The 26,270-nt window shown below is 35.6% G+C and overlaps 3 protein-coding genes across 4 annotated transcripts; 2 read left to right on the top strand and 1 right to left on the bottom strand.

Annotated features, from left to right (window-relative positions):
* Positions 1-428: 428 nt before the first annotated feature.
* LOC111788652 (putative beta-1,4-xylosyltransferase IRX9H) lies at positions 429-3,787 on the bottom strand. 2 transcript variants are annotated; one of them, XR_002814188.2, is made up of 5 exons: positions 2,608-3,787; positions 1,434-1,683; positions 1,121-1,335; positions 758-894; positions 429-647 (listed from the first exon to the last, which is right to left on the bottom strand). XR_002814188.2 is itself a non-coding variant. In XM_023669078.2 (4 exons), exons 1-3 carry the CDS (start codon positions 3,411-3,413, stop codon positions 1,165-1,167), a joined length of 1,227 nt encoding a protein of 408 aa, XP_023524846.2. In that variant the 5' UTR covers positions 3,414-3,787; the 3' UTR covers positions 429-894; positions 1,121-1,164. The 2 variants fall into 2 exon arrangements, 1 of the variants encoding a protein (XP_023524846.2); XM_023669078.2 differs by having other exon boundaries at positions 429-894.
* Positions 3,788-9,377: 5,590 nt separating this feature from the next.
* On the top strand, positions 9,378-12,721 carry LOC111788653 (receptor-like protein kinase 7). The gene is made up of 2 exons (XM_023669079.2): positions 9,378-12,080; positions 12,162-12,721. The coding sequence occupies exons 1-2, from the start codon at positions 9,542-9,544 to the stop codon at positions 12,506-12,508; spliced, it is 2,886 nt and encodes a 961-aa protein (XP_023524847.2). The 5' UTR covers positions 9,378-9,541; the 3' UTR covers positions 12,509-12,721.
* Positions 12,722-16,693: 3,972 nt separating this feature from the next.
* Positions 16,694-19,883, top strand: LOC111788835 (receptor protein-tyrosine kinase CEPR1). The gene is made up of 2 exons (XM_023669367.2): positions 16,694-19,307; positions 19,380-19,883. Exons 1-2 carry the CDS (start codon positions 16,841-16,843, stop codon positions 19,766-19,768), a joined length of 2,856 nt encoding a protein of 951 aa, XP_023525135.2. The 5' UTR covers positions 16,694-16,840; the 3' UTR covers positions 19,769-19,883.
* Positions 19,884-26,270: the final 6,387 nt, after the last annotated feature.

Consider the following 26,270-nt stretch of genomic DNA (forward strand, 5'->3'; position numbering starts at 1 on the left):
ATCACAATATCTAAATATGAGAAACATTTAGAAGGTTTAATCTCCAGTCTCACAATTTATAAAACTAATCTATCAATCCATCGTCATTCTTTTACTGCAGTTGAAAGTTTCCTTCTCACACAAACTCCAAAATTAAGCTCCAATTCGTTTAAGAGTCTATTTGAAATGACTTTTCAAGTGTTCAAAAAGACTATTTTAACGCCACCCAAAACCTAACTTTTTTTAAGCACTTATAAAGTCATTTCAAATAGACCTTCAACCTTGTACTCGAAGCTAATCATAACACCCACCCTACTCTGGGGACGGGGCTTCCCTCCTGGAACAAGACTTACCTTCCATTAGGAAGATGGATTTATCCTATCATGGGAGGGGGAGGGGAGGCAGGGAGGGGAACCCTTTTGCTGGTGGAACGTGTGGCCAAAATCAAAAAGTTGAAAAAACAGGACTTTGGCAAAATTTGAGAAATGGTGTGCTGAAACAGTGAGGGTGATGGGGAATAGTAATGTTGCAAACTAACTGTCTTACCCTTAGCAGAAAGTGGCCTTACTTGATTTGGCCCCATCGACTCAGTCACCGGCCGGTTTTACAACAAATACAGAGTTTAGATATACAATAGTCCCTGCCCCCACACTATTTGGAAGGTTTTGCTGTAACAATTGAAGATTCAAAAAATTAAAAAACTCTCTAACGTAAGCACTAAAACTCTACAACTAAACGAAACTCATTTCTTTTAAAGAATATGCAAGAAAAATCTTACAAGTAAAAATGATAAACTCGTATTTCTCTGTGTTGAAAGCCAAGCTAGCCATGGATCTCTTCACCACCAACAGCGCCAATTAAAGCAAATGATCCAATCGGAAGTCAAAAGCCACCAAAATTCAGATCTAGATCAAACTGCCATCAAAAAAATATGGGATCTATGTCATTTGTATTTCAACTTCGTTTGAAATTAACCGATGATGAACTTAAATGAACTTCAGGAGTCCAGAAAGTGACGAAGCTATATGTATTTTAATATCAGATAAAACATAGTTTCTTTTCCAATCTCATTTTACACCCTAAATTCTACAATGGTAGACAAAAAAGTTGCAAGAGCCTGTTTGCCTAAAGAAGATGTTACCTGTTATCAAATTCTAAGCTTCAAACTGCAATGGCAAAGTTTAATCACTTAATTGGCAGGACATAATCAAGATTCTTCTGAAACACCCAACCGCTGGGATAAAAAGAATTGGGAAATTCCAAATGAAGATGCCAATTCATTACTTTTGAACAGCCAGTAGGCACACCTTCCATTTGACTTTCATCTTCGACTACTTGCTCTATGAATGTAGTCTCCTGTCAAAAAGAAAAAGACGGCAAGCAATGAAATTATAGCACTGCATACATGCGAATGAAAGCTTCAAAAACTGTGGGAAAGGCACATAATATAGTACCTGAAAACCCTCCTTCACAGTGTCCAACTGTCGAATGGGTTTTGAAGTAGGGCGTCTCCATCTCTTTGGGTCCCACAGGATGGTGCTGTTGAAAGCAAACCCGGACATATCAACATGAAATCTCCTAAGCCTCTTACTTTTCTCATTGGTGTGCCATCCAATTACTTGACTTCCATTGCATACAGGACCTTCCAGAATCGCTTTATTTTTGTTTTGTGTAAGCATAGCAACGGGCCAAGTGCCAAAGCGACTGCAAGATGAGCATACTAAGATTAGAAGTCTTCAAAGTAAACAGAATTAAAAGTTTAAACTAGCAATCTTCGTCATGTAGAGAAAACATGAATGTAATTTTGGTATGGAAACAATTTGATTTCTAAGATAAAAGGTTGTCTCTCAAAAGAAAACCCAACTCAAACTATCAAATAAATGAAAGAAGAGTTGAGTATTATATCGGAAAGGAATCTAAAATATGACAGAGCTTTCCTAACTAGTAACACCTCCTCAAGAAAAAACAGCATGAATGTAGCTTTTCTTCGGATCTAAACCATTTTCAAATGGAAGCTAATGAAAAAGTGAAGTGATGTGACAGGAAGGGCTAAAAAGAGCCATATTATAGAAACTCATATGACGCAATCAAGATCGAGGGACTATAACACGAACTTCTAATGAAAAGACATAGCATTAGCAAGTGAGATCGTACAAAGTTTGACTCATGAAAAGGAAAGATCACGAATTAGCCTCTTGAAAGTTCTGTCATTGGTAAAAGAACACCGCCAACAAGGTGGTTATTAATCTTTGTCGCTGACGCTCAAGAATAAGGTCAATTTAGATGTAGCCAGAAATGATAGGGATGACCACATAATTACACAAAATTAGTTGCGCAGCCCAGGGCGGGTAGGAATATATACGTGCGAAATTATATGCACTATTTTCTCAGCTAAAAAACTGTCACAATGACGAAGGCAATAAAAACGCACCATGTAACCAAGAATACACAAAAAAGAATTAGAATTAGACGAGCAAATGCAATAATGATCGAAACGGATGGATCAAGTAGTCCTCAATTTTGAATGCAACAGAAAAATTGAACACAAAACGTGCAAACAGTAGATAGAAAGAATATCCAACATTTAATTAAACGATCCGTAAATTCATCAGGATTGATTTCAATTACCTAATGTCTCTCATGCTATCGAACAACTCCAGCGAATATATGTTGTCATCATCCGCAAAGTAAACGACTCCATCAAGCTTGTGATGTTCAATGTGTTGCAATGCCACGTTCCTTTGATGAACTCCTCTATCCTTCACGTCCGTCATGTTCTTAGTGCAAACCAAATGCCTGTACATAACCCCCGTTTTCCGCAATATCTCGGCAGTCTCCATCGAGGCTGAATTCATCTCCACCACAATCCATAACAATGGAGGATTCGCAAGCTTCAGCGCCTGACCCAACCTATTCAGGAAATAGGCTTGAAGTGGACGATTATAAGTCGGCGTCACCACAATCAACTGTCTCTTCGGCACTGAAGTGAGAGACAAATTCACTTCCGGAGACGGCTTGACCGACAAATTAACTGAATCGACAACTGAATCTTCTCGCCAAACCAGACCATGAGTATCTTTCTCAAACTGCGCATTAACATGCGGCGGCTTGATCTCAAACGAGAAATCATGCCTACGTATATCGTCGCCATCATGGCCAAACGGCATCATACCTAGCAAGAAGCCAAGCAAGAAAAACACACAGCATCTAAAGAATGCTCTTCGCCAAACATTGCTACCTTTCCTCGGAGGATGCCTGAGCAAGAAAGCTCCAGATATAAATCTCCGCACTCCGACGGCAAAAGAAGAGAAAGTAGACGAGTATTTAGCATTCGAAAGAAGCTTCGAGGATGGCGAAGAAGTTGAAAACGGGATTCCGTTAGGATACACCCGATCGGGATACGCCGGCGACAGAGTCCTCCGAATCGACGCCATTAAGCAATCAAAACAGAAGTAAATCTCAGTAGCACTACATGAATCTACAACATTTTACTGAAAATTAAAGCTATGAAGTCCAGTACAACGAAGCAATCAAACGAATCGGGAAGATGAGAAACAGAGCAAAGTTAATTAGAAAAAACAACAGATTAACAGAGAAAATGAGAGGAAAAGAATCAACAAAGGAACAGAAATTAGCGCAATGAGAAGAGAAATCCGAAACGAAAGGCAGTTGTCGGAGAGAGATTGGGTTTAGGTTTTTGCAGAAATTTAGGAGAGACGAGATAATTTGACGAAGAAATTACGGGCAGGCGCTGGCGGCCAAGATCTAGCGGGAGTTTCTTTTGTGGGCAGAGCTTGCGCGTACAGCTCCAGATGGGCAATGGCTTTCTTCATTAAAAGCTACGCGTTGTGGGCCATTGGATCATTAACACGTGGCCATCTCGGAAACATCTCTAATTTCGGCCCTTGGATCATTACCCTCTCACAATGGTATGATATTATCCACTTTTGTTTAGAAGCCCTCGTATTAATGGAGATAGTATTCCTCAATTATAAACTCATGTAAACCTAATCTAAAAAAGTCGTTTTTAACTTAAATATTATAATTAAAGCCTGTAAGTCTTAGATATTATAATATATAAGTAATAATATTATTTATTTTTATATATAAAAAAAACAGAGACGATGAAGAAAATTAAGTAGAGACGGAGACGGGGAATATTTTGATCTATTGAATATTTTGTCTTATTTTGATCTTATGGTTGACTAATGATTAATTAGTTAATTATCTCTCAGCATAAGATTACAATATTAAACCCCACAAATTTGACCTACTTAATACATTGTATTTAAATTTACACGTGAACGACGTGTTAAAAAATTATATATTAATTCAATAAATTAATGTTCGTAGAAGAATTGAGCATTGAAAAAAGAATGAAAGTTTGGTGAGTTATTATTATTATTTCCTATAAATAATTAATTGGAAAAAAAAATGTTTTTCATTGTAAATTTGTGGGATGAAAACGACAACCAATTAATGTTTCAAATAAATTTCTTAATAAATATTGTACAATCTATTGCATTATTATTATTATTATTATTATTATTATTATTATTATTAATTCAAAATAATTTAATGAATAAAATTATTAATTCGGTTGCTGGCGTACCTATGAAGGGGCTACGGATCCATAACTATTGTCGGCCCAAGTCTCAGATCCATAACTTCATATCCTTCATGGGCTTGAGCCCAAAGTTATAGGCCCATTCCGTGATCCAGACACTAGTTTTTATTTTATTTATCATTAATACTACCTTTCAAAAAAAAATACGTATAAACAATAAAAAAAATTTAGAGTCTTATTTGCAGTATAAGCTATATCATGACTGTACTTTAGGCTTCTTGAAATTTCTCGCATCAATGAGATAGTATTATTTGATTATAAACTCATCATCATTCTCTAAATTAGTCGATGTGGGACTTTCATCATCATTCTTTTTATGACGATATTAGTGGAAGTCCTACTTAATATTTAATTTTTTTTTTTGTTTGAATTAAACTCCAAAATAATAATAATAATAAACTAAAATTTTTAATTACGTGGACGGTTTGAATTTGTTGATAACAGGGACCACGTGTCCTCTTCGTTTACAAATCAAAGCTCGACATTATTCAATTTAGAATTGAAATAAACAGTATTAAAATGGCTCTTTTTTTTTAAATAAAAAATAAAAAAGTAATTAATGGATAAGATTTTGAAGAAAATTTAGATAAGAACAAGATGGGTGCGACTAATGTCAAACGTTGAATTAAATTAAATACCAATTTTATTAAACTTTTATATCATTTTATAAAAATATTTTAAATCCAAAATTTGAAAATAATTTATAATTACTCGAATCTAAATATTGGATAATTAGTATCATATTTATTAAATTATATTTAAATTTATGGACAAACCATCTTTACTGGATTACGTTGCATTCGAACTCATCTTTATGATAAAGTATCCATCTTTTGAATAAGAAAAGTTCGGGTCTCAAATCACGAAGAAAAAGGCTCCTTTTACCAAAGGAAGTGGACGAACCAAATGAAATGGTCGAGGGCTTTTAATTTATTTTATTATTTTATTTATTTATTATTTTTTTTTTAAAGTGAAGGATAAAAAGTTAGGAAAGGCCAAATAATGCAATTAATTCAGTGACCCAATTGCACTAAATATTATTATTATTATTATTTTGGGATTTTATTAAGCCTTTAAAGATGAAATTCTTTATTTAAAATTACTTTAAGAAAAAAATAATATTTATTTTGTTGAAGGGACAAAATCCACTACCTAAAGCCCCCTAAAATAATGCTTGAGCACGTGTAAAAAAAAAAGTTTTAAAGAGGCTTCATGTATTGCAAAATCGGTGTGCCACATAAAATAATAATTTTTTTTTTTCATTTTAATTAAAAAAAAATCCTAAATGGAAATAATATTTATTATTTTAATTTTTAAAAACAAAAAATAAAAAATTAAGTGATTATCCAATCATTAGCACACATATTAAGTTAGGTTGGAAAACTCTTCCCAATCAATCCGAAATTTCAAGTTGGTTGAGTTTCTGACCTGAATAACCTGAATAAAGTTTACAACCTAACCCAACTCATTATTTTTCGGGTTGACTTAGGTTGTAAGGTTGTTTTTTTAACCAAACTGAGCCTAATTTTTTCAACTTTTCAAAAATTTTACCCCGAAAAATCTAACCTAACCCAACTTTTATGGTTTGAGTTAGATAATTCGAGTTGGTCGGGTTAATGGGTCATATGAATACCGCCAACGAGCTTACTTTATATAAAATTTTGTAGTAGTTAATGGGTCATCTTCTTCATTCATTATTTGTCGTAAAATAAAATAACATATCTATTTTCCTATTTGATCGGACGGTGGTTGTTTTTTTCTTCTATTAGCCACAAATTAATTATGTACGGGTCAGTAGTGAAGAAAGTTGAGAATGAGATAGCCAAATTGGTCAACTAGTTATGCGTTGGTCAAAAAGACAAGACACTGAACAATGTCGACAAATTAAATAAGCCATGCAGTGGACCATAACCATTTAATCATCCAAACCATTGCCTACTCCACGTTAATATATTAAAGTTTAATTATGATGTCCCACGTTCGTTGGGAAGGAGAACAAAATACCCTTTATAAGAGTGTGAAAACCTTCCCCTAACAGATGTTTTAAAGTGTTGAGGGAAAATTAGAAAGTAAAAACTAAAAAAGGACAATATCTACTAGCAATGGATCTGGACAGTTACAATTTTAATTTCAATTTTCACTTTACATTATAAATTAAAAAATAAATTATTGATTTTTTTTGTGGATCGAGAAAAAAAAAATACAAAATCTTGTCATCGTGTAAAGAAAACGAGTTACATTACAAAATTGTTTTATGTTTGATAATGTTGAAGATAGTTTCAAAAATTTATTAATTATGTCATTGACTAAATTAAAAGTAAGTTTAAACGGATAAGATGTCTCTAAAAAAATATATTTGATGACTGAAAAAATTCGACAAATAAATGAAAAACTTATGAAATTAATTGGTTTACCGAGAATTAAAATATATATTTTTCCTTGTAATATAATTATACACGTATATTTATTTTATTTTATTATTTATCTTTTATTAGTGTTGTTCAACCTCTTAAAAATAATTTTTACGATATATTAAAATTGAGATGCAAATATTAAATAGATATTTAAAAATTATTACTTTTATCAAAAACAAATTTTGAAATAATTCAAATAATTTAAACCAATCCAACCCATAAAATTGATGTTGGATCAGGTTGGATCGAGTTCTTTATTTAATAAGAGTTGTTTGAGTTAAAAAAAAAGTTACCGATTGGATTGAGATTAAAAAATGTTACAATCCCGACTCATTCTAATCCACAAACACCTTTACGATAAAGATTATAATTTTTTTTAGAATATTATAAATGGCTTAACAAAAATATAAACATTATTTCCATTTATTTAGTGATTTAAAAAAAATTATATTAAGGATATAATTGTAAAAAAAATGCAACAAAATATAGGGGTAAGAAAGACATTTGGAAGTGTTTTTAATCTTTATAGATTAATCGGACTTTTGAAGGCATGAAATTACCCTATTACCCCTTTATAAAAAAATCTTATTTTTATCTTTTTACCTTTCTTCGTCTCCCACATTTACGATAATCTTCTCTCATGCATGTATCAAATCCGACGATAGTGACCTCCAAGCGATGAAGACGACCCTGGTTGTAACTAATGGCAAAGACTCTAGCTCCAACAACGACAAGCGATCGTGACAACGACCTCAGATACAACATAATTACCATCACGGCACTTCTTCACGATGTTATGAAAATATGTTTGATTGATGAGACGAAGGAGTAATTTATAATTAATATTAAAAAAAAAAAACAGAAAAAGTGATATAGAACAGCAAGGGCAATATAGTAATTTAGCAATACTTGAAAACTTTTTAGTGATTATAATTTCAATAATTGGAGTGGATGGTGAGTAAGACCTAAATTTGAATATCTTTAATGCCTTTTTTATACAACTTTATTACTTTTAATATGTGGATTTAATTCTTTAATTTCTCCTCTTATCCTCTCACTTTTTTTCTTTTCTTTTATTTCCACTTTTTTTTATATATAAAAAAAAAACTAAAAAACAAAATCTAATTCCATTGTTATTAGACTCGTCCAACCTAACTTGAATAAATTTTTTTCCGCTAATCATTTAAGTAGGCTTAATTAAAAACATTGAATTATAATTATTTTCTCTGTATTTATAATAGATATAATAATTATAATTATAATTATAATGCACCGCTTCAAAATATCATTACTAGTTCAATTAGGTCAAGTCTAATAATTATACGAATTAATTATCGGTAGAATTTAAAAATAAATATCTATATATTTTAATAATAAAAATATGTGAATCGTTTAAGAAACTGATTTAAATATTTTAGGTATATTAAAAATAAATTTAAATATTTTAAGAATAAATTATCTAATTTATCTCGTAAATAACGGATATATCTAAATTTCAATTTAAATTGTAAAAAATTTATATTCAATATTTACCGTCGAGTTCAGTAATTTTTCATTTTCTCTCACCATATCTAATTTACACCTAAATTTACCTAATTTTTAAAGCAAAATACGGAAATTAACCTCATTTCATTCACGTGTGACCTTGGGATTGGAGACTGAATTTATTTTTTCATTATGAATATTCTCATGTAATTCTGTCCTTATTATTATTATTATTATTAAAAAAAGGACAGAATAAAGCACAATCGAGATTTAAAAAAATAATAAATAAATAAATAAATTTTGATGCACGTGCTGGGAGAGACGTAAGGCACATCAGACAGATATGATCGTCAACGATGGCGGCCTCCAGCGAATGTGGACCCCACTTTCTAATTTCCTTTGTCTCTTTCCAACAATAAATAAATTAAGAAAATTTAAATCCCTATTTTCTTATCTTTTATTTTTTTTAAATAGTAAAAAAAAATTAAAATGATAACAAATTTTTTTAATCTATTTATTATTTTGAGCATAAAATAAATATTAATTTTAATATGAATATATAACTTTTTAACTATTTTGTAAGAAATGTTTATATTTGATAAAATTAATACGCATTTTCGGTCGAAAAATACTCTGAAATAGTTTTGAACTCGACTTTTCGATTAATGAGATTCTTCAAATATTAAGTGACGTTCGGGTTCGGGTTCAGTGATGTATCAATTATTATGATAAGAAAATTTATGAAAAATATAATCTTTTTGGTCGTTTTCCTCTTTTGCATTTCTTTAAGTCACGTCTTCTAATATAAATAAATAAATAATAATAATAATAATAATAATAATAACCCAATTTAAAATGGAAGCTTCTTAAGCGTTTTACACAGTGGAGAGTTGGAAAGTTCAATATGAACGCACCGTTTCGGCCATTGTAGGCTCTGTCACCGAGCTGCAACTTGCTTCACTGTCGGTCGGTTTCTTCTTTGTCTTCTTCTTCTTCTTCTACCATTTCCGACCAAACAAGAGACGACTTTCCCGACATGTCGTCTCTACATTTCCTCTGTTTTCTCTCTCTCTTGAGCTTCCTCACCGGAATCAAGTCCGACGAGCGTCAAATCCTAACCAAACTCCAAACCAATCTCCAAAGCTCGAACACCAAGGCGTTTGAAAATTGGGGACACGAAACCCACATCTGCAACTTCACCGGAATCACTTGTAATTCCGACGAGTTCGTCACCGGAATCGACCTCTCCAAAAGGGGTTTATCAGGGGTTCTTCCATTTGATGCCATTTGTGAACTGAAATCATTGGAGAAGCTAGCTTTTGGGTCGAATTCCTTGCACGGCGGAGCAACGGAGAGCTTGAACAAGTGTGTCAAATTGAAATATTTGGATCTGGGTATCAATTCCTTCTCTGGGTCCTTCCCCGACATACATTCTTTGACGGAATTGCAGTATCTGTACTTGAATTTAAGTGGGTTTTCCGGGAAGTTTCCATGGAAATCCGTCGAGAATTTTACTGGGTTGATCGAGTTAAGCCTTGGCGATAACGCTTTCGACAACGCTACGTTTCCGGTGGAGGTCACAGCTTTGAAGAAGCTCACATGGCTTTACTTGTCGAATTGCAGCTTAACAGGGGAGATTCCGAGGGCTATTGGGAATCTTACAGAGCTTCGGAGTTTGGAATTCTCGGAAAATTACATCACCGGGGGAATTCCGGCGGAGATTGTGAATTTGCAGAATCTATGGCAGTTGGAGTTTTACGGTAATCAATTGACGGGGAAACTTCCGGCGGGGTTGAGAAACCTAACCCGGCTGAAGAATTTCGATGGTTCGATGAATTTTATAAGTGGGGATTTGTCGGAGGTGAGGTTTTTGACGAATTTGGTTTCTCTGCAACTGTTTGATAATGAAATCTCCGGCGGTGTTCCGGCGGGGCTTGGTGAGTTCAAGTCGCTGGTGGATCTTTCGCTTTATAGTAATCGGCTTACTGGTCCGCTGCCGCAATCGATTGGTTCTTGGTCGGATTTTGATTACATTGATGTATCTGAAAATTTCTTGTCGGGTTCTATTCCGCCGGATATGTGTAAGAAAGGGACGATGAAGAAGCTTCTCATTCTTAAGAACAATTTCTCCGGCGAGATTCCGGCGACTTACGGTAATTGCTCAACTTTAACGCGATTTAGAGTTAGTGAGAACTCGCTCACCGGTGTTGTTCCGTCTGGGATTTGGGGATTGCCGAATGTGAATATAATTGATCTTGCGTCAAATCAATTGGAAGGTTCGATCACTTCTGATATTGGGAAGGCGGTGGCTCTCTTGGAATTACGCGTCGAAAATAATCGATTATCAGGTCGTTTGCCGTTGGAGATTTCGCAAGCAAAATCTCTTGCTAAAGTTAGTTTGAGCAATAATGAGTTTTCCGGTGAACTTCCGGTAACTATTGGTGACTTGAAACATCTCGACAGCCTCGAATTGCAGAGCAATAGATTATCTGGTTTGATTCCGGAGACGATTGGCTCGTGTGATTCCCTGTCTATCGTCAATTTCGCGGAAAATTTGTTCTCGGGAAAAATCCCTTCGTCTCTAGGGTTTGTTGCTGTTCTAAATTCTCTGAATCTCTCCAATAACGCCCTCTCGGGTGAAATCCCCTCGACGTTTTCGCATCTGAAGTTGAGTTTTCTCGATCTTTCCAATAATCAGTTAACTGGTTCGGTACCAGAATTGCTTGCGAATGGAGCTTACAAAGAAAGCTTCGCTGGAAACCCTGGCCTCTGTAGTGATGTTGATGGCGTTTTACAGCGATGTTCACAGAGATCCGACGATTCCAAGCATGTTCGTACATTTGTTATCTGTTTCGCCGTCGGATTATTTCTTCTCAGCATAACAGTATGGTGCTTCATAACGTTGAAAAAGAGTGAAAAAGACAGAGATTGGTCGCTTAAAGAGGAATCGTGGGACCTAAAATCCTTCCACGTAATGTCATTCACAGAGGACGAGATTCTCAATTCCATTAAAGACGAGAATCTAATCGGAAAAGGAGGTTCCGGCAACGTTTATAAAGTGACGGTCGGAAATGGGAAAGAGTTTGCAGTGAAGCATATATGGAACACCAATCCGTACGACGACAAAAGGAGGAACCGAAGCTCGTCGCCGATTCTCCAAAAACAAAGAACGAAATCCTCAGAATTCGATTCAGAGGTGAAGACTCTAAGCTCAATCCGACATGTAAACGTGGTGAAGCTCTACTGCAGCATTACAAGTGAGGTTTCAAACCTATTAGTATACGAATATATGCCTAACGGAAGCTTATGGGACAGACTCCACACATCCAGAAAAATGGAATTGGATTGGGAAACAAGATACCAAATTGCCGTCGGAGCAGCAAAAGGGTTAGAGTATCTTCATCACGGCTGCGACCGACCAGTGATCCACCGGGACGTTAAGGCCAGTAACATACTCTTGGACGAATTTCTAAAGCCAAGAATTGCAGATTTCGGGCTAGCCAAAATGCTTCAAGCTAGTGGGTTCACAGAGAGCTCCCACGTCATCGCAGGCACCCCAGGCTACATCGCACCAGGTAAACCCACTCACCATACTGTTCATTCTTTCATTCCCGTCATTACTTTAAGCTGTATTAAGTTCAAATTAATTCATGCAGAATACGGGTATACCTACAAAGTCGACGAGAAGAGCGACGTGTACAGTTTCGGGGTCGTGTTGTTGGAGTTGGTGAGCGGGAAGAAGGCGATCGAGGCGGAGTTCGGGGAGAACAAGGACATAGTGGAATGGGTATCAAACAATTTGAAGACAAGAGAAAGGGTATTGAGCTTGGTTGACTCAAGGCTAGGAGACATGTTTAAAGAGGACGCCATAAAGGTCCTGAGAATTGGGATTTTGTGCACAGCCAGGGCTCCGACATCGAGACCGACAATGAGAAGCGTGGTCCAAATGCTACAAGAAGCCCAACCTTGTGGGTTAGTTGGAATTACAATTAGCAAAAAATGATGGACTGTTAAAACGGAATTAGCAACCGCATTAGTGTCTAAACCTTACCACTAATCTAAGATTATCATGTCGGCCCAGTTTTTCTGTCGGCCCATTAATGTTATTGGGCCTGTTGCAATAGTATCATGGGCCACCATCATGGGCTTGGGTGATTTCTAAGTTGTACATTATGTCTTTTGGGAATAAGAAGCTAAGGAAGCACGTACATTGACCTGATCGAGATCCGACACGCTATGTCGTACCCTTCTCGAGTGGTTGATATCTCTCTCGAGCTCGACTCAATGGCGTTGAGTAGGAAATTCTTCCTTGCATATCGACCGATCCCGAACATCCAAAATTATCCACAAAGATCATTTTTTTAGTTAAAGAAGAAGGAACTGGCAGGCAGGATGAGAATCAGGTCAAGCTCCGGAACCGGAACCCATTTCTTCTTTCACCTACTTATTAATGAGAAAGAACAGTAAGGAAAGACTAAACTCTCGATTCAACCTCAAACCGTCACCTCTCCCTATTTTTGAGGTCATTTAACTCTTTTACTCGACTGTAAAGCTGCTTCGCTCCTCTCCCTACTTACTCCCTCTTCTCTACACCCTGCCTGCATTGGACTTTTATAAGAAAAGAAAATAGTAAATGATTTATTTAATAATATTTATATATAAAAAAAAAAAAAAAAAGAAAGAAAGAAAGAATTTGATTTTGTAAAGCATATTTTGAGATTTTAGTTGGGACATAAATAAATAATATATTAAGATATTATATTTTAATATTATAAAAGAATAATCACTGCTTAATTTGCTTTACATAATGCGTTGAGACGCGGCCTTTCAGTCGCCGCATCACTCAATTCTTCCCTCATAAACTTAAAACCACTTAAAACCGACTCGAACCGTACCGATATATAGAATAGGCTAACCATGTGCTCGTTTTCTTTCTAACTTCTGTTCGGCTTCTTAGTTGGCGTGTGAACAGAGTATAAAAGAGAATAGAGATGAATACAGATTGGGTTGAAGAAATCTTTTGGACTGATAACTCGAGTAATTCAAATAGAATTCGCAACCCAACCCAATCTAATCTTGTATTTTCGAGTTGGTTTGTTAGGTTTTTTTTTTAATTATTATTTTAAAATTTTATTTATCCACATATTACATTAATAACTAAAATATCAGTCACAACATATCACTAACATTAGTTACAAACGTCAAATATTCTTAATTTTAGAGTTGGGTTTGGTTGAATTATAACTCTATTTTTTAGTTTGTTGAATTGACTCGTCGATCTGACTTGAATTTTCGGTTTTTAAAAAATTTAACTCAACCCAAATTGAAAAATCTAACTCGACCTGTGGTTTGAATTGGATAGTTTGAATTGATCGGGGTTATGGTCGTAGTTGGTATTTAATAATAATAATTTCATATTTGATTTGTAATAATTTTAGTAAATGATGTAAAAATTATACATTTTAAACTGAGTGGGGCCCACTGGATAATGCCCACTAAAGTGTATTCCATAATCAGGTTGTGGTCTTGTTTTTTTTGTTTTTTTTTAATGATATGATAATATTTTAATTCTACAAACGTAATCCTAAAAACACGGAATTTCCTATTTTTAAAATCTTATTTAAAAATTGTACTAAAAGAAAAATGCCTTATTTAAAACGTTTTTCTTTTCTATAAACATTAAAAAAAAACAAAAAAAAACAATTTCTTTTTAAATAATGTAGAGGTAAATTTTATTTATTTAAAAATAATAATAATAAATAATTATTGAGGGTGTACACGTAAAATCACCTCTATTTCAATCATAGGTAGCAGCAAAAAGACAGAACAATTAATATATTTTTTTTAAAAAAATAATAATAAATCCAACTCATGAGGATAAGAATATTTGTAGAAACCCACTTATTTTTTCTTGGAGAAAATAGTAATTTCCACTCAAATATTTAAAGACCGTCCAATGAGAAATCGACAAGTTGGAATTTTTGAAAATGATTTAAAGAAAATAAAAAAAATAAAATTAAGAGAGAATTGAAGCTACCAAATCAGATTCCCAATTGGCTTTTTAGGAGTGGGCATCTTTTGCTTTGCATTTTATGGACAACTCCTCCCCAACATAGATTCTCAACTTTCCCCTTCCTTTTGTACCCCCCATTTTATGTCCACGTGGCACTCTTCCTCTCTCCCGTTCTTCCCCTTAAAAGTAGACTATTGTAACGACCTTAACCTACCGCTAGCAGATATTGTTCGTTTTGACTTGTTACGTATTGAGCTAAAGCGGACAATATCTACTAGTGGTAGACAGTTGGTATCAGAGTCAGGCACTGAGTGGTTTACAAGTGAGGACACTAGGCCCACAAATAGGGTGGATTGTGAAATCGTACATCAGTTGGACACGGAAACGAAATATTCCTTATAAGAGTATGAAAATCTCTCCTTAGTAGACGCGTTTTAAAACTTTGAGGCTGACAATGACACGAAACGTGTTAAAATATACAATATTTGCTAGTGGTGGCATTAGGCTGTTATAGTTATAAACGCTAATTTTCAGCTCAACAATAACATGAATCTAGTCTCATACCTCTTAGATTATTTCAATAGTAATTTTCGGATCAATTTTGTGAATAAAACCCTTATTTTTCATGTTAAATTACAAGTTTCAGTGCATGAGTTGTGGTTAAGCGTGAAATGCCACTCGAACCCAGAGCTAACTAGTTCTCCACGAAATGCGTTGAGGCACAGCAGTTGACTAGACATCTAGAGGTAAAGCACTGTTTCGGTGCGAGCCGCAAGAGCGGTACCAAATCGAGGCAAACTCTGAATACTAGATATGATCTCAAAATAACATGGGTCAAGGTCGGCCAGTGAGACGATGAGGATAAGCTTCATCGTTGAAAGGGAAACAGCACGAATCACCCGCTAAAGCCCCTAAATGACCGTGATAAAGGAGGTAGGGCTTTGACGAAAGTCCTTAAATTTTTAATTTAGCAGTTAAAAAGAAAATAAATAAATAAATGGAGAATTAAAAGATTTTTTTAAAACCAATTAATATCTTATTATTCCTTATCTTTACATTTTAATTGATATAATCATTAAAATTAAGAATTAATTGAGCACTAATTTTTTATAGTAGAGTGATGGTGGGACCATTTATTATTATTATTATTATTATTATTATTATTATTATTATTATTATTATTATTATTATTATTATTATTATTATTATTATTATTATTATTATTATTATTATTATGTGGAGAGCTTCTAGTTCAGGCTTTCGCTTCCTCCTTCAAGACATGAATAGTTTTTTTGTTTCACACATTATAGGTTTTATTATAAATAATTTAATTTAATGATTATAAAATTGGTATATAACCCATTTCAATTACTATACCCAAATTTAATTTCCGCTTTACCCCGTTACATATGGCCGTCAGTCTCGCGATTTTAAAACGTTCGGGAGAAGTTTCCACACCCTTATAAGAAATGGTTTGTTCCCCTCTCCAACTAAGATGAGATCTCACAATCCACTCTCTTAGGAGCTCAACGTCCTTGTTAGCACACCGACTGGTGTCTGGCTCTGATAGATTATTAGACATAACAGAGAAGTTCTGTCACGTGCTCTCCTATAAAACTATCCATACAAACCAACACAAATCATTTCAGGATGCTTACTATGAAAAATCCAGGAGGTCACTAAATAAAGCATCTCGTTGGTATAGAAGTCTTTCTGAGCCATCTTATTCTCAGGATCCTCTCGTTTGAATGTGGGCTCGGTTCGTTTATATTATCCTTTCATCACTCGGATGTCCCAATAACTCGATTAATACTTTTTCGATCGGGATTTGCTTTTTTAATCAGCTGTAAAGTATGAACTTTGATGAAATGGAAATGAGTGAAAGTAAAGAGGGTGGTAAAGAAGGATTTGATGATCTTTAAAGCAATTTCTTTGGCTTTGTGTGTGACTTTGGTGGATCTCCAACGCTGCACTTAGAAGAAGCAAATGGAGGGTGATTAGATAGGCTACACACAAGGCCTCAAGCTTCTTCCCACATGGAATCAAAATCTGTATAGAACAAACAAGAACAAGAACATGAAGTATTTGAAGCGATTAAGATTATTCGTTGAAACATTAGTTAGTGGAATGGCGTATAAAATTTAAAGCTTCTTTATGCAAAACCAAACCCAAACCCCCAAAACATTTAACACATATTCCTTCTTATGATTGCTTCTTGCATCCATACCCATTTCTGTTCCTCTGTTCTTCGACTCTGTCTCTGCAACCTCACCGGAAAACCCACTTCAAAACCCATTTAATCGGAGACAGAGAGACAGAGATATGGTCGGTCTGTTGTTGTTGTTGTTGTTGTTTCTTGTCTTTTTGATTTCTCCGGCGGTCGGGAATGATCAGTCGGGGTTTTTCTCTCTGATGAAACAGACGGTGGTTGGGAATTCTCTGCCGTCTGATTGGGATGGGAAATCGTTCTGTAACTTCACCGGCGTGAGCTGTAATGAAATGGGGTTTGTGGTGGGGATTGATCTTTCAGGTCGGGTGGTTTCCGGGAGGTTTCCGGCGGATGTTTGTTCTTATTTGCCGGAATTGAGAGTGCTCCGTCTTGGCCGGAGTGGGTTTCGTGGGACTTTTCCACATGGGATAATGAATTGCTCTGTTTTGGAAGAACTGGATATGACTTTTCTGTATCTAACAGGGACGCTACCGGATTTCTCGCCGTTGAAAAATTTAAGGATTCTCGACTTGTCGTACAACAATTTCACCGGCGACTTTCCGTTGTCGGTCTTCAATTTGACAAATCTCGAGAGGCTGAATTTCAATGAAGATAGTAATTTCAACACGTGGCAGTTGCCGGAGAGTATCTCCGGCTTGACGAAGCTGAAATCAATGGTGTTGACGACATGTATGCTGGAAGGTCGGATTCCGGCGACGATTGGGAACATGACGTCCCTCGTTGACCTGGAATTAAGCGGCAATTTCCTCGCCGGAAAAATCCCGAGAGAAATCGGAAATCTGAAGAATTTGAGAGATTTGGAGCTTTATTACAACTTTTTAATCGGCGAAATTCCAGAGGAGCTTGGGAATTTGACAGAACTCGTGGACTTGGACATGTCGGTCAACAAGTTGAGTGGGAAGCTTCCAGAGTCGATTTGTCGTCTTCCTAAGCTGGAAGTTCTTCAGCTTTACAACAACAGCTTAACAGGGGAGATTCCAATTTCAATTTCGAATTCAACGACACTCACTATGTTATCCCTTTACGACAACTACATGACAGGACAAGTTCCAAGTAATTTGGGTCAATTCTCGCCGATGGTCGTTCTCGACTTGTCGGAAAATGATTTCTCCGGTCGGTTACCGACAGATGTCTGTGGAGAAGGTAAATTAATGTATTTTCTCGTGTTGCAAAACAAATTCTCCGGTGAAATCCCGCCGTCGTACGGTAAATGCCAGTCACTTTTACGGTTTCGTGTCAGTTCCAATTTATTAACTGGTCCGGTGCCGGAGGGGCTTCTGGGTCTTCCTCATGTTTCGATTATTGATTTCGGTAACAATAATCTCACCGGCGAGATTCCGAATTCTTTTGTGAAAGCTAGAAATCTCTCCGAGTTGTTCATGCAGAGTAATAAAATTTCTGGCGTGTTGCCGCCGGAAATTTCTGAAGCGACCAATTTGGTTAAGATTGATCTCAGCTACAATCTCTTGTCGGGCCCGATTTCTTCCGAAATTGGGAATCTCCGGCGGCTTAATTTGTTGCTTTTACAAGGAAATCAGCTGAATTCTTCAATACCCACTTCACTTTCTCAGCTGAAATCTCTGAATGTTCTTGATTTATCCGACAATCATTTGACCGGAAACATCCCGGAAAGCCTCTGCGAGTTGCTGCCGAATTCAATCAATTTCTCAAACAATCAACTCACCGGTCCGATTCCTCTGTCTCTGATCAAAGGCGGGCTCGCCGAAAGCTTCTCCGGCAACCCAGGACTCTGCGTTTCGGTTTATTTAGATTCCTCCGATCACAAATTCCCAATTTGTCCACAAAACTACAACAAAAAACAGCTGAATTCCATCTGGGCAATCGGAATATCGGCGTTTATAATCTTCATCGGCGCTGCTCTGTATCTACGACGGCGATTCACCAGAGAAAAATCAGTAATGGAACAGGACGAAACACTGTCATCATCGTTTTTCTCGTACGACGTCAAAAGCTTCCACCGAATTAGCTTCGACCCACGAGAGGTAATCGAATCAATGGTCGATAAGAACATCGTCGGCCATGGCGGCTCCGGCACGGTGTACAAAATTGAATTAAACAGCGGCGAAATCGTCGCCGTTAAACGGCTATGGAGTCGGAAGGGGAAGGATACGACGTCGGATCAAGATCAATTGTATTTGGATAAGGAATTAAAAACAGAGGTGGAGACCTTGGGGAGTATACGACATAAAAATATAGTTAAATTATATTGCTATTTCTCCAGCTTGGATTGCAGCCTTTTGGTTTATGAGTACATGCCAAATGGCAACCTATGGGACGCCTTGCACAAGGGTTGGGTTCATTTGGAGTGGCCAACGCGGCACCAAATTGCGCTTGGAATAGCCCAGGGCTTGGCTTATCTTCACCATGACTTGTTGCCTTCTATTATCCATAGAGACATTAAGACCACTAATATCTTACTCGACGTCAATTATCACCCAAAAGTTGCGGATTTCGGCATCGCTAAGGTTTTACAAGCTCGAGCCGGAAAGGATTCCACTACCACCGTCATCGCCGGGACCTATGGCTATCTCGCCCCAGGTATGTTCTTAACTCTCGATTCACTGAATGTTTTAGTCCCTATCTTAAAATCATATCATTTATATGAAACAGAGTATGCGTATTCGTCAAAAACCACAACGAAGTGCGATGTATATAGCTTTGGGATTGTGTTAATGGAGCTGATAACTGGGAAGAAGCCGGTGGAGGCGGAGTTTGGAGAGAATAAGAATATTATATACTGGGTGTCGAATAAAGTAGACACGAAAGAAGGAGCTATGGAAGTTTTGGATAAGAGAGTTTCTGCGTCGTTTAAAGATGAAATGATTCAAGTTCTGAGGATTGCAATTCGTTGCACGTATAAGAATCCAGCTCTTCGACCTACCATGAAGGAAGTGGCTCAGTTGTTGATTGAGGCTGACCCTTGTAAATTCGATTCTCAAAATAACAAATGCTCGAAACACGCCACCGCCAAAATCAAGAACAACCCATTTGAGCTATGACTTTGAACCATCAAAAGTTGTATCTATCCAATCAAGAACAACCCTAATCTTCAGGTCAACGGGTGTAGCATCTTCATATACATATATATATCTCTCTTGTAAATATTCTCTTTTATATTTCTTGGCATCACTTTTCTCGAGCTTATTTGATATGATTATTAGTGTTCGTCGCCTGATTTCGACAAAAGAACAGTAAAATTCGTTACTTAATGTCGATAGAACTATGTAACTAGCTAGTAAATGAAAGCCGGAATCACCCATACAAAAAAGTATTTGTAATAGCCCAAGTCCACCACTAGTAAACATTATTCACTTCGATCCGTTATATATCGCTGTCAGCTTCACGATTTTAAAACGCGTCTACTATGAAGAAGGTTTAGTCCTATTTCAACCAGTGTTTCGCACCGTTCGATGACTGATTTTTGTAAGGAATGACATTGCATAAAAAACGGTTCCTTATTCTAAACCAATATAATTGAAGGCATGATTCCGAATTCCATTGAAACCCCACACCCACTTCAAACCGAAAAGCATAATCTAATATATATATATATATATATATATATATATATATATTTAAAAAAAAAAGCATGATAATAAGTGTCACAATATTTTGTAAAAAAAATATAATATAATGTTTTATTAACAAGGTTTAAATTTTAATACTAAACAATTGAAACAGGTAAATATAAATAAATAAATAAATAAATATGGAGATTATTAATTTAAAAACATTTTAGTGAAAACAGGCAAGGCATTATTAATGAGGGAAAATAAAAAAATAAAAAATAAAAAATATTATTTGGGTGGAGTGATCTCGATGATTGATTATTGTTTTGACGGTCGAGATTAATTTAAATTGTTTATATTATCGCTAAAATACGTAAACTCAAGAAATTATAATTTAATACAAAATAATTAATTAAAATTATAATATATATATATAATATTATTTGATTTATTTATTTGCATTAATATCTGCAAATTGTACAGAAATGCCACATCCCACCAAAAGTCAAAATGCAAGCTGTGGTGATGGGTGGGTTGTGTCATGGGTGCTCCACTTTAAACTCTATATATATATATATATATATATATATATATATATATATATATTTTTTTTTTTTTTTTAATAAAAATATTAATTTAAAAATTTAAATAGCAATAATTTCCAATATGTTTTAAAATTTCACATGATGTCTAATGATTTGAGAATTCGACCACCTCGAACCACAGAACCAATGTTTTGGGTTGAATTAATGAAAATTGAACATTCGAATTGATTCAGATCTTGATATTTTTTTTGGTCACGTCAATAAGGTTATAATCCAATCTAACCATACTCCTATTTTTTAAATTATTATGAAAATTAAGAATATTTGACGAAAGGAAACTCTCATGATGAACAAAGAAGTTCCTATGTAATTAAGCAACATCAAGTAGGGGTGCGTTGGACTGAATAATAGGTACCCCTACCCTAGGCACAATTAGTGAGTCGTGTAACAGGCGACTGTTTCATGTAGTTCAAATGGCACTTGAGTTAGCCGTTGGTGCCCGACTACGTCTTGACCCCTATCCAATTTTTGGGCCAGTTCCCCATTTGTACTACATTTGCTGCTCTAACCATCGGTTAATACCTATTCTGTTTAGTACTTCAAATTGCAATCATACTAATGGTGTGACTTTGAAGTGAAAGGTTTCTACAGGCTTATAAATGGTGGTTTGTTCTGCTCCCCAATCAATATAGACATCACAAACATGTAAATGTTAAATATTTGAGTTATTAATGTAATATGTACCGTGTTGAAATATAAAATTTTTAAAATTATTATATTATATAAAAAAAAAAAAAAAAAAAGCCATTTTAAAAATTTATTAAAAGTATAACACATTTCAAGAATGATATTTTAATAATTTTTTAAAATAATAAGAATAATAATAATTTTTTAAAAATTGATAGCGATTAGGGAGAAAGAACGGGGCAGAGACAAAACGGCGAGTATTAATATTGCAGAACAAGAACAAAGAAAGAGAAAAGAGTTGAAAATGGCGTTTCACCGGCCATCCCCAAATCGGAAGGCCCTGAAAACGCCTCCCATAAGCCACCCAATCTCTTCTTCTACTCATCTTCTTCCTTCCCCTCTGTTTCCGCCATGGCTGTGCTCCACAGCTTTCTCTCCCCCCCTTTACACAATCCCCATCCTGCCCTTGCTCCCCAACGCCTTTCTTCTCATTGCGCCTTCCCAAATCCAAGGTCATTTTCGGGCATTTACAGATAGTTGCACTACAATGTAGCTTCTCTATTGCGTTCAAAAAGGCAGACAGGATGGAGCCAGGCAAACAATACACCGTATATATATATATTATAATATTCATACCCCTTTTCAGTTCTTGTTATTTTTGGGGGTTTCTGGGGTTTCCCTTGAATTTTAAACGCCGATGAACACCGTACCTTTCTTCATCTCTAATGGGGTTTTTTCCAAATGCCCGTTTCTGCTCGCTGGGTGAGAAGCTTTTTGATGACATTCCAAATGTATGTATGTATCGAGATAATGATGAGGATTATGTATGATTTCCTTATTTTCATTACTGGGTTGCAATTAATAGAAGCATATGTTCATTTCATTCTCTTGCTTTACACTTCTTTTAACTCTTTTCCTTTACTTCCCTTTTGTGTTTGTCTGATTTTCTTTTGGTAACTTCTATATTTGTTGTTTGACTGTGTCGATATTCAATTCTATTTGTTGCTAATAAGGGGCTTTTGATTGATTCTATGATTTGGAAGAGGACAAAATCTTGGTGGTTGCCTCCCTGGCCATTGGAGTTGATTCTACTGTTTACAATTTGTTTTTGGGGAGATTATCGTTCATTTGCAAGGATTTTGTTTTTAGTTTAACAGATGAATGAATTAGATAAGAAAGAAGAACAATGTGGTTTGATGATCTGTAGAATCTTGTTCATCCAATGTGCAATGTGTGATGATGATACTTCTGGGCATTGATTGATATTAAAAAGAGTAGAGGTTACTGTTTATGTATGATTTCTGGAGATTTATGAGTTTATATGTTCTAGCCTGACAGATTTTGAAATTTATGCTCATTCTTGATTTTCATCCACTAGAGCTAGCTGAATTTTCTTTTCATGGTCCAATTTCAAGCTGCAATGGATGATTGTCTTCGTTTCGATCTGCTTCTTTGCACAAAATGCTTCTTTACTCCAACTTGACTTCCCCAATTAGAAAATGAAATTTGATTTTCGTATCGAGTTGCCATGTTATGTAGCTGTTCATGCACATTGTCATAACAATGGTTACTCCATTGCTTAGATTCTGCTGCTTATCATATGGTTCTTATTCCCTTAGCTGAGTGGGAGCTCTTGATTGTAGAGCATTCTTTTATGAGATTTTCTTGTGTCGAGGAAATGGCTCAGGCCCACCACTAGCAGATATTGTCTTCTTTAGGCTTCCCTTTTCGGGTTTCCCCTCAAGGTTTTTAAAACGCGTATGCTAGGGAGAGGTTTTCATGCCCTTATAAAGGGTGTTTCGTTCGTGGGATCTCACAAAATTCTTCAATAAAAACTACTCCATTCTGGCGTATGAACAATGCAAAGTCTTCCTGAACAGTTCTGGAGCTTATCCTTTATGACAATTCACAAGAGTACTTCTGTCAAGTTGTTTAATATCACATTTTTTAAAACCCATTAACTTGATATTTGTAGGCCTTATGGATAATGTTACCTTTTTTAGTTTTTGCTAGAACAAATGTGTTCAATCATGAATTTTCTTTTGCTGCTGTTTTGGAATCCAGTCTCTGAGAAAGCTGTAAGATATGACAAATGACAATCAATTCATATGACTGCCTTTCAAATTCATGGGTCTGGAAAGGGGTGGGGTATATGCTTGCTTGCTTGTTCGTTTGTTTTGTGATGAATCGTATTTGTAACGGTCGTTTGAGCAATTGAGTTCATTTAAGTCAGGTTGTGTGAGATCCCACACCACACCGATTGGAGAGGGGAACGAGTGGTAGCCAGGACGTTGGGTCCCAAAGGAGAGTAGATTATGAGATCCCACGATGGTTGGAGAGAGGAACAAAGCATTCTTTATAAGGGTATGGAAACCTCTCCCTAGCAGACGCGTTTTAAAAACCTTAAGGGAAAGCTCAAAGAGGACAATATCTGCTAGCGGTGGACTTGAGCTGTTACAGGCTGTGTCTCACGACGTTGAACTCTGAGATCAGGTCAGCCGTCTCCTTTGGTGCTACTATATACTCATTTAATACATTCATACGAAAAAAGAACATCGATAGAGGAATATGGTAACAGAAGCACACACATTCACCACAAAGTTTAGTTAAAACAGTGTGGGGGGGAAAATGTTGGTAAATAATATAGGAATAGATTCCTGTCATCCTGTGTACAGACTTGATTACTTGTTGGTTGGAGGTAGGGAAGGGTAAGAACTATGCAGAGGTTTAGGGTCCCATTTCTGTCATATTGAGTGCTTTCAGTAACTGATCTGTGGTGAATTGGGAGGTAAGAAACTATGAAGGTTCCCTTACCTGTCACCAAGAACTCAGTAACATGAGAAGACTTGGGCTCAAATAAGGGTAGAATCAGAGCACCGAGTCAAGAGAGAAGAACAAGAACAGGGAAACAGAAATGTTGTCTTTTTTTTGTTCCAATGTTGTACATGTTTCTTGACAACCAGTAGGATTAGAAGATGGTATTCGTCATTTCTCATGAATGTGTAGGTACGAGTATGTTTATATGTTTGTGTGATTGTTTAGAAGAGGAAGAGAGGTTTGTGAGATCCCACGTTGGTTGGAGAGGAGAACAAAACATTCTTTATAATGGTGTGGAAACCTCTACCATACGTGTTTTAAAAACCTTGTGGGGAAGTCTGAAAGAGAAAGTATGAAGAGGACTATATCTGCTAGTGGTGGGCTTGAGCGTTTACAAGTAGTATTGGAGCCAGACACCGGGCAATGGAAGACTGAGCTCCAAAGGGGGTGGATACAAGGTGGTGTGTGAGCAAAGACGCTAGGCCCTAAAGAGGGTGAATTGTGAGATCCCACATCGGTTAGGGAGTAGAATGAAACATTTTTTATAAGGGTGTGGAAACTTCTCCTTAGTAGACACATTTTAAAAACTTTGAGGGGTAGCTCGAAAGGGAAAGTACAAAAAAGACAATATCTACTAGCGGTCGGTTTGTATAGAATGAGTGCTGGTGACGTTATTGGTTGTTGGTTTCATTCAAACTGTAACTACAAAGCAGCAGAGGGGACAGTGAGCAGATCAGTGCAATTTGACGTATGTCTCTTCCACAGCATCTTTTTGCTCTTTTATTGTTATGTTTTTTTTTCCCTTCAACTATACCACTAGTTTTTGAATGCCTAATAACGCCTCGAACGTTGACGGTGCGAGTAAGAGGAAAATCTTCTTTTTGAACTTAAATTTAGGCGTCGTTGGACTCGAAACCAGCTTTTGAATTATGAGAATACCCGCGTGACCTTCTATTTCAATCACGTTGCCCTCTCGCTCTCGGTTACAAGGTACTTTAGCTTGTATTTTAGCACTTTTTGGATTTTATCATGCTAAAGTTAACTAATGATTAACGTACCTAAGTGACCTATGTTTCGTAGGTTCATTATTAGTCAATTTTTCACGGAGTATAATTGAAAAATATATTAAAATACAGGGACTAAATTGAAATATTTCGTGTTAAAAAGTGAAATTAGAGAGAAATAAATAGGGGAGAATTTCAATTTTCAGAAATAAAAAAAATAAAAAAATAAAAAAGGAAGTGGGCCGTGATGTGTTAGATTATGGGCCCTTGTTTTAATAGTTTGGGCCATACGTGTTTCAAACATCATTGTCTCCTTTTGTATAATTGCATTTTACTATGGAATTTCGAATTTCAAATTTAATTTTGGGATTTTGATCTTATTATTATATAATAATAATAATACATTTTTATGATTGTACGGTCGGGTTGAATTTATTATTTAATTTACATTATTTGGAAAATTAGGACAAATTTGTGGTCCTCGAGAGTTACGTACTCTTTTTATTTACCATATGTCACGTTAGCATCACTTTTTAGGTCGAGAAGACTTAACAACTTATTTAATAAAGTCAATGTCAAACATAATATAACATATATTAATTTTTAAATTTGCATCAAATAAGCCTGTGTTATTTTTAATATTTTTTTTAAAAAAATAAGGAATTTAAATTTAATTTGTTCGATAATTTAAGAAAAAAATCTCAAATATGTAAAAAGTGGCACAAAATTAAAAGTTTAAGGATATAATTATACAAAAATAAATAAATAAATAAATAATGATGAGTCACATCAAGGTTGTTTTTCTTAGGAAAAACATGAACCAATATTCCACTTTAATGCAATCCAACCTAAAAATGTTCCATTCATACCTTAATTCCAACTATATAAATACAAAAAAAATATTATTTTTGCCCTTTAAGTCACATTCACTCTCATAAT

This window comes from Cucurbita pepo, chromosome 2, assembly GCF_057944985.1.
Source record: "Cucurbita pepo subsp. pepo isolate OVF chromosome 2, ASM5794498v1, whole genome shotgun sequence".
NCBI classification, from domain to species: domain Eukaryota; kingdom Viridiplantae; phylum Streptophyta; class Magnoliopsida; order Cucurbitales; family Cucurbitaceae; genus Cucurbita; species Cucurbita pepo.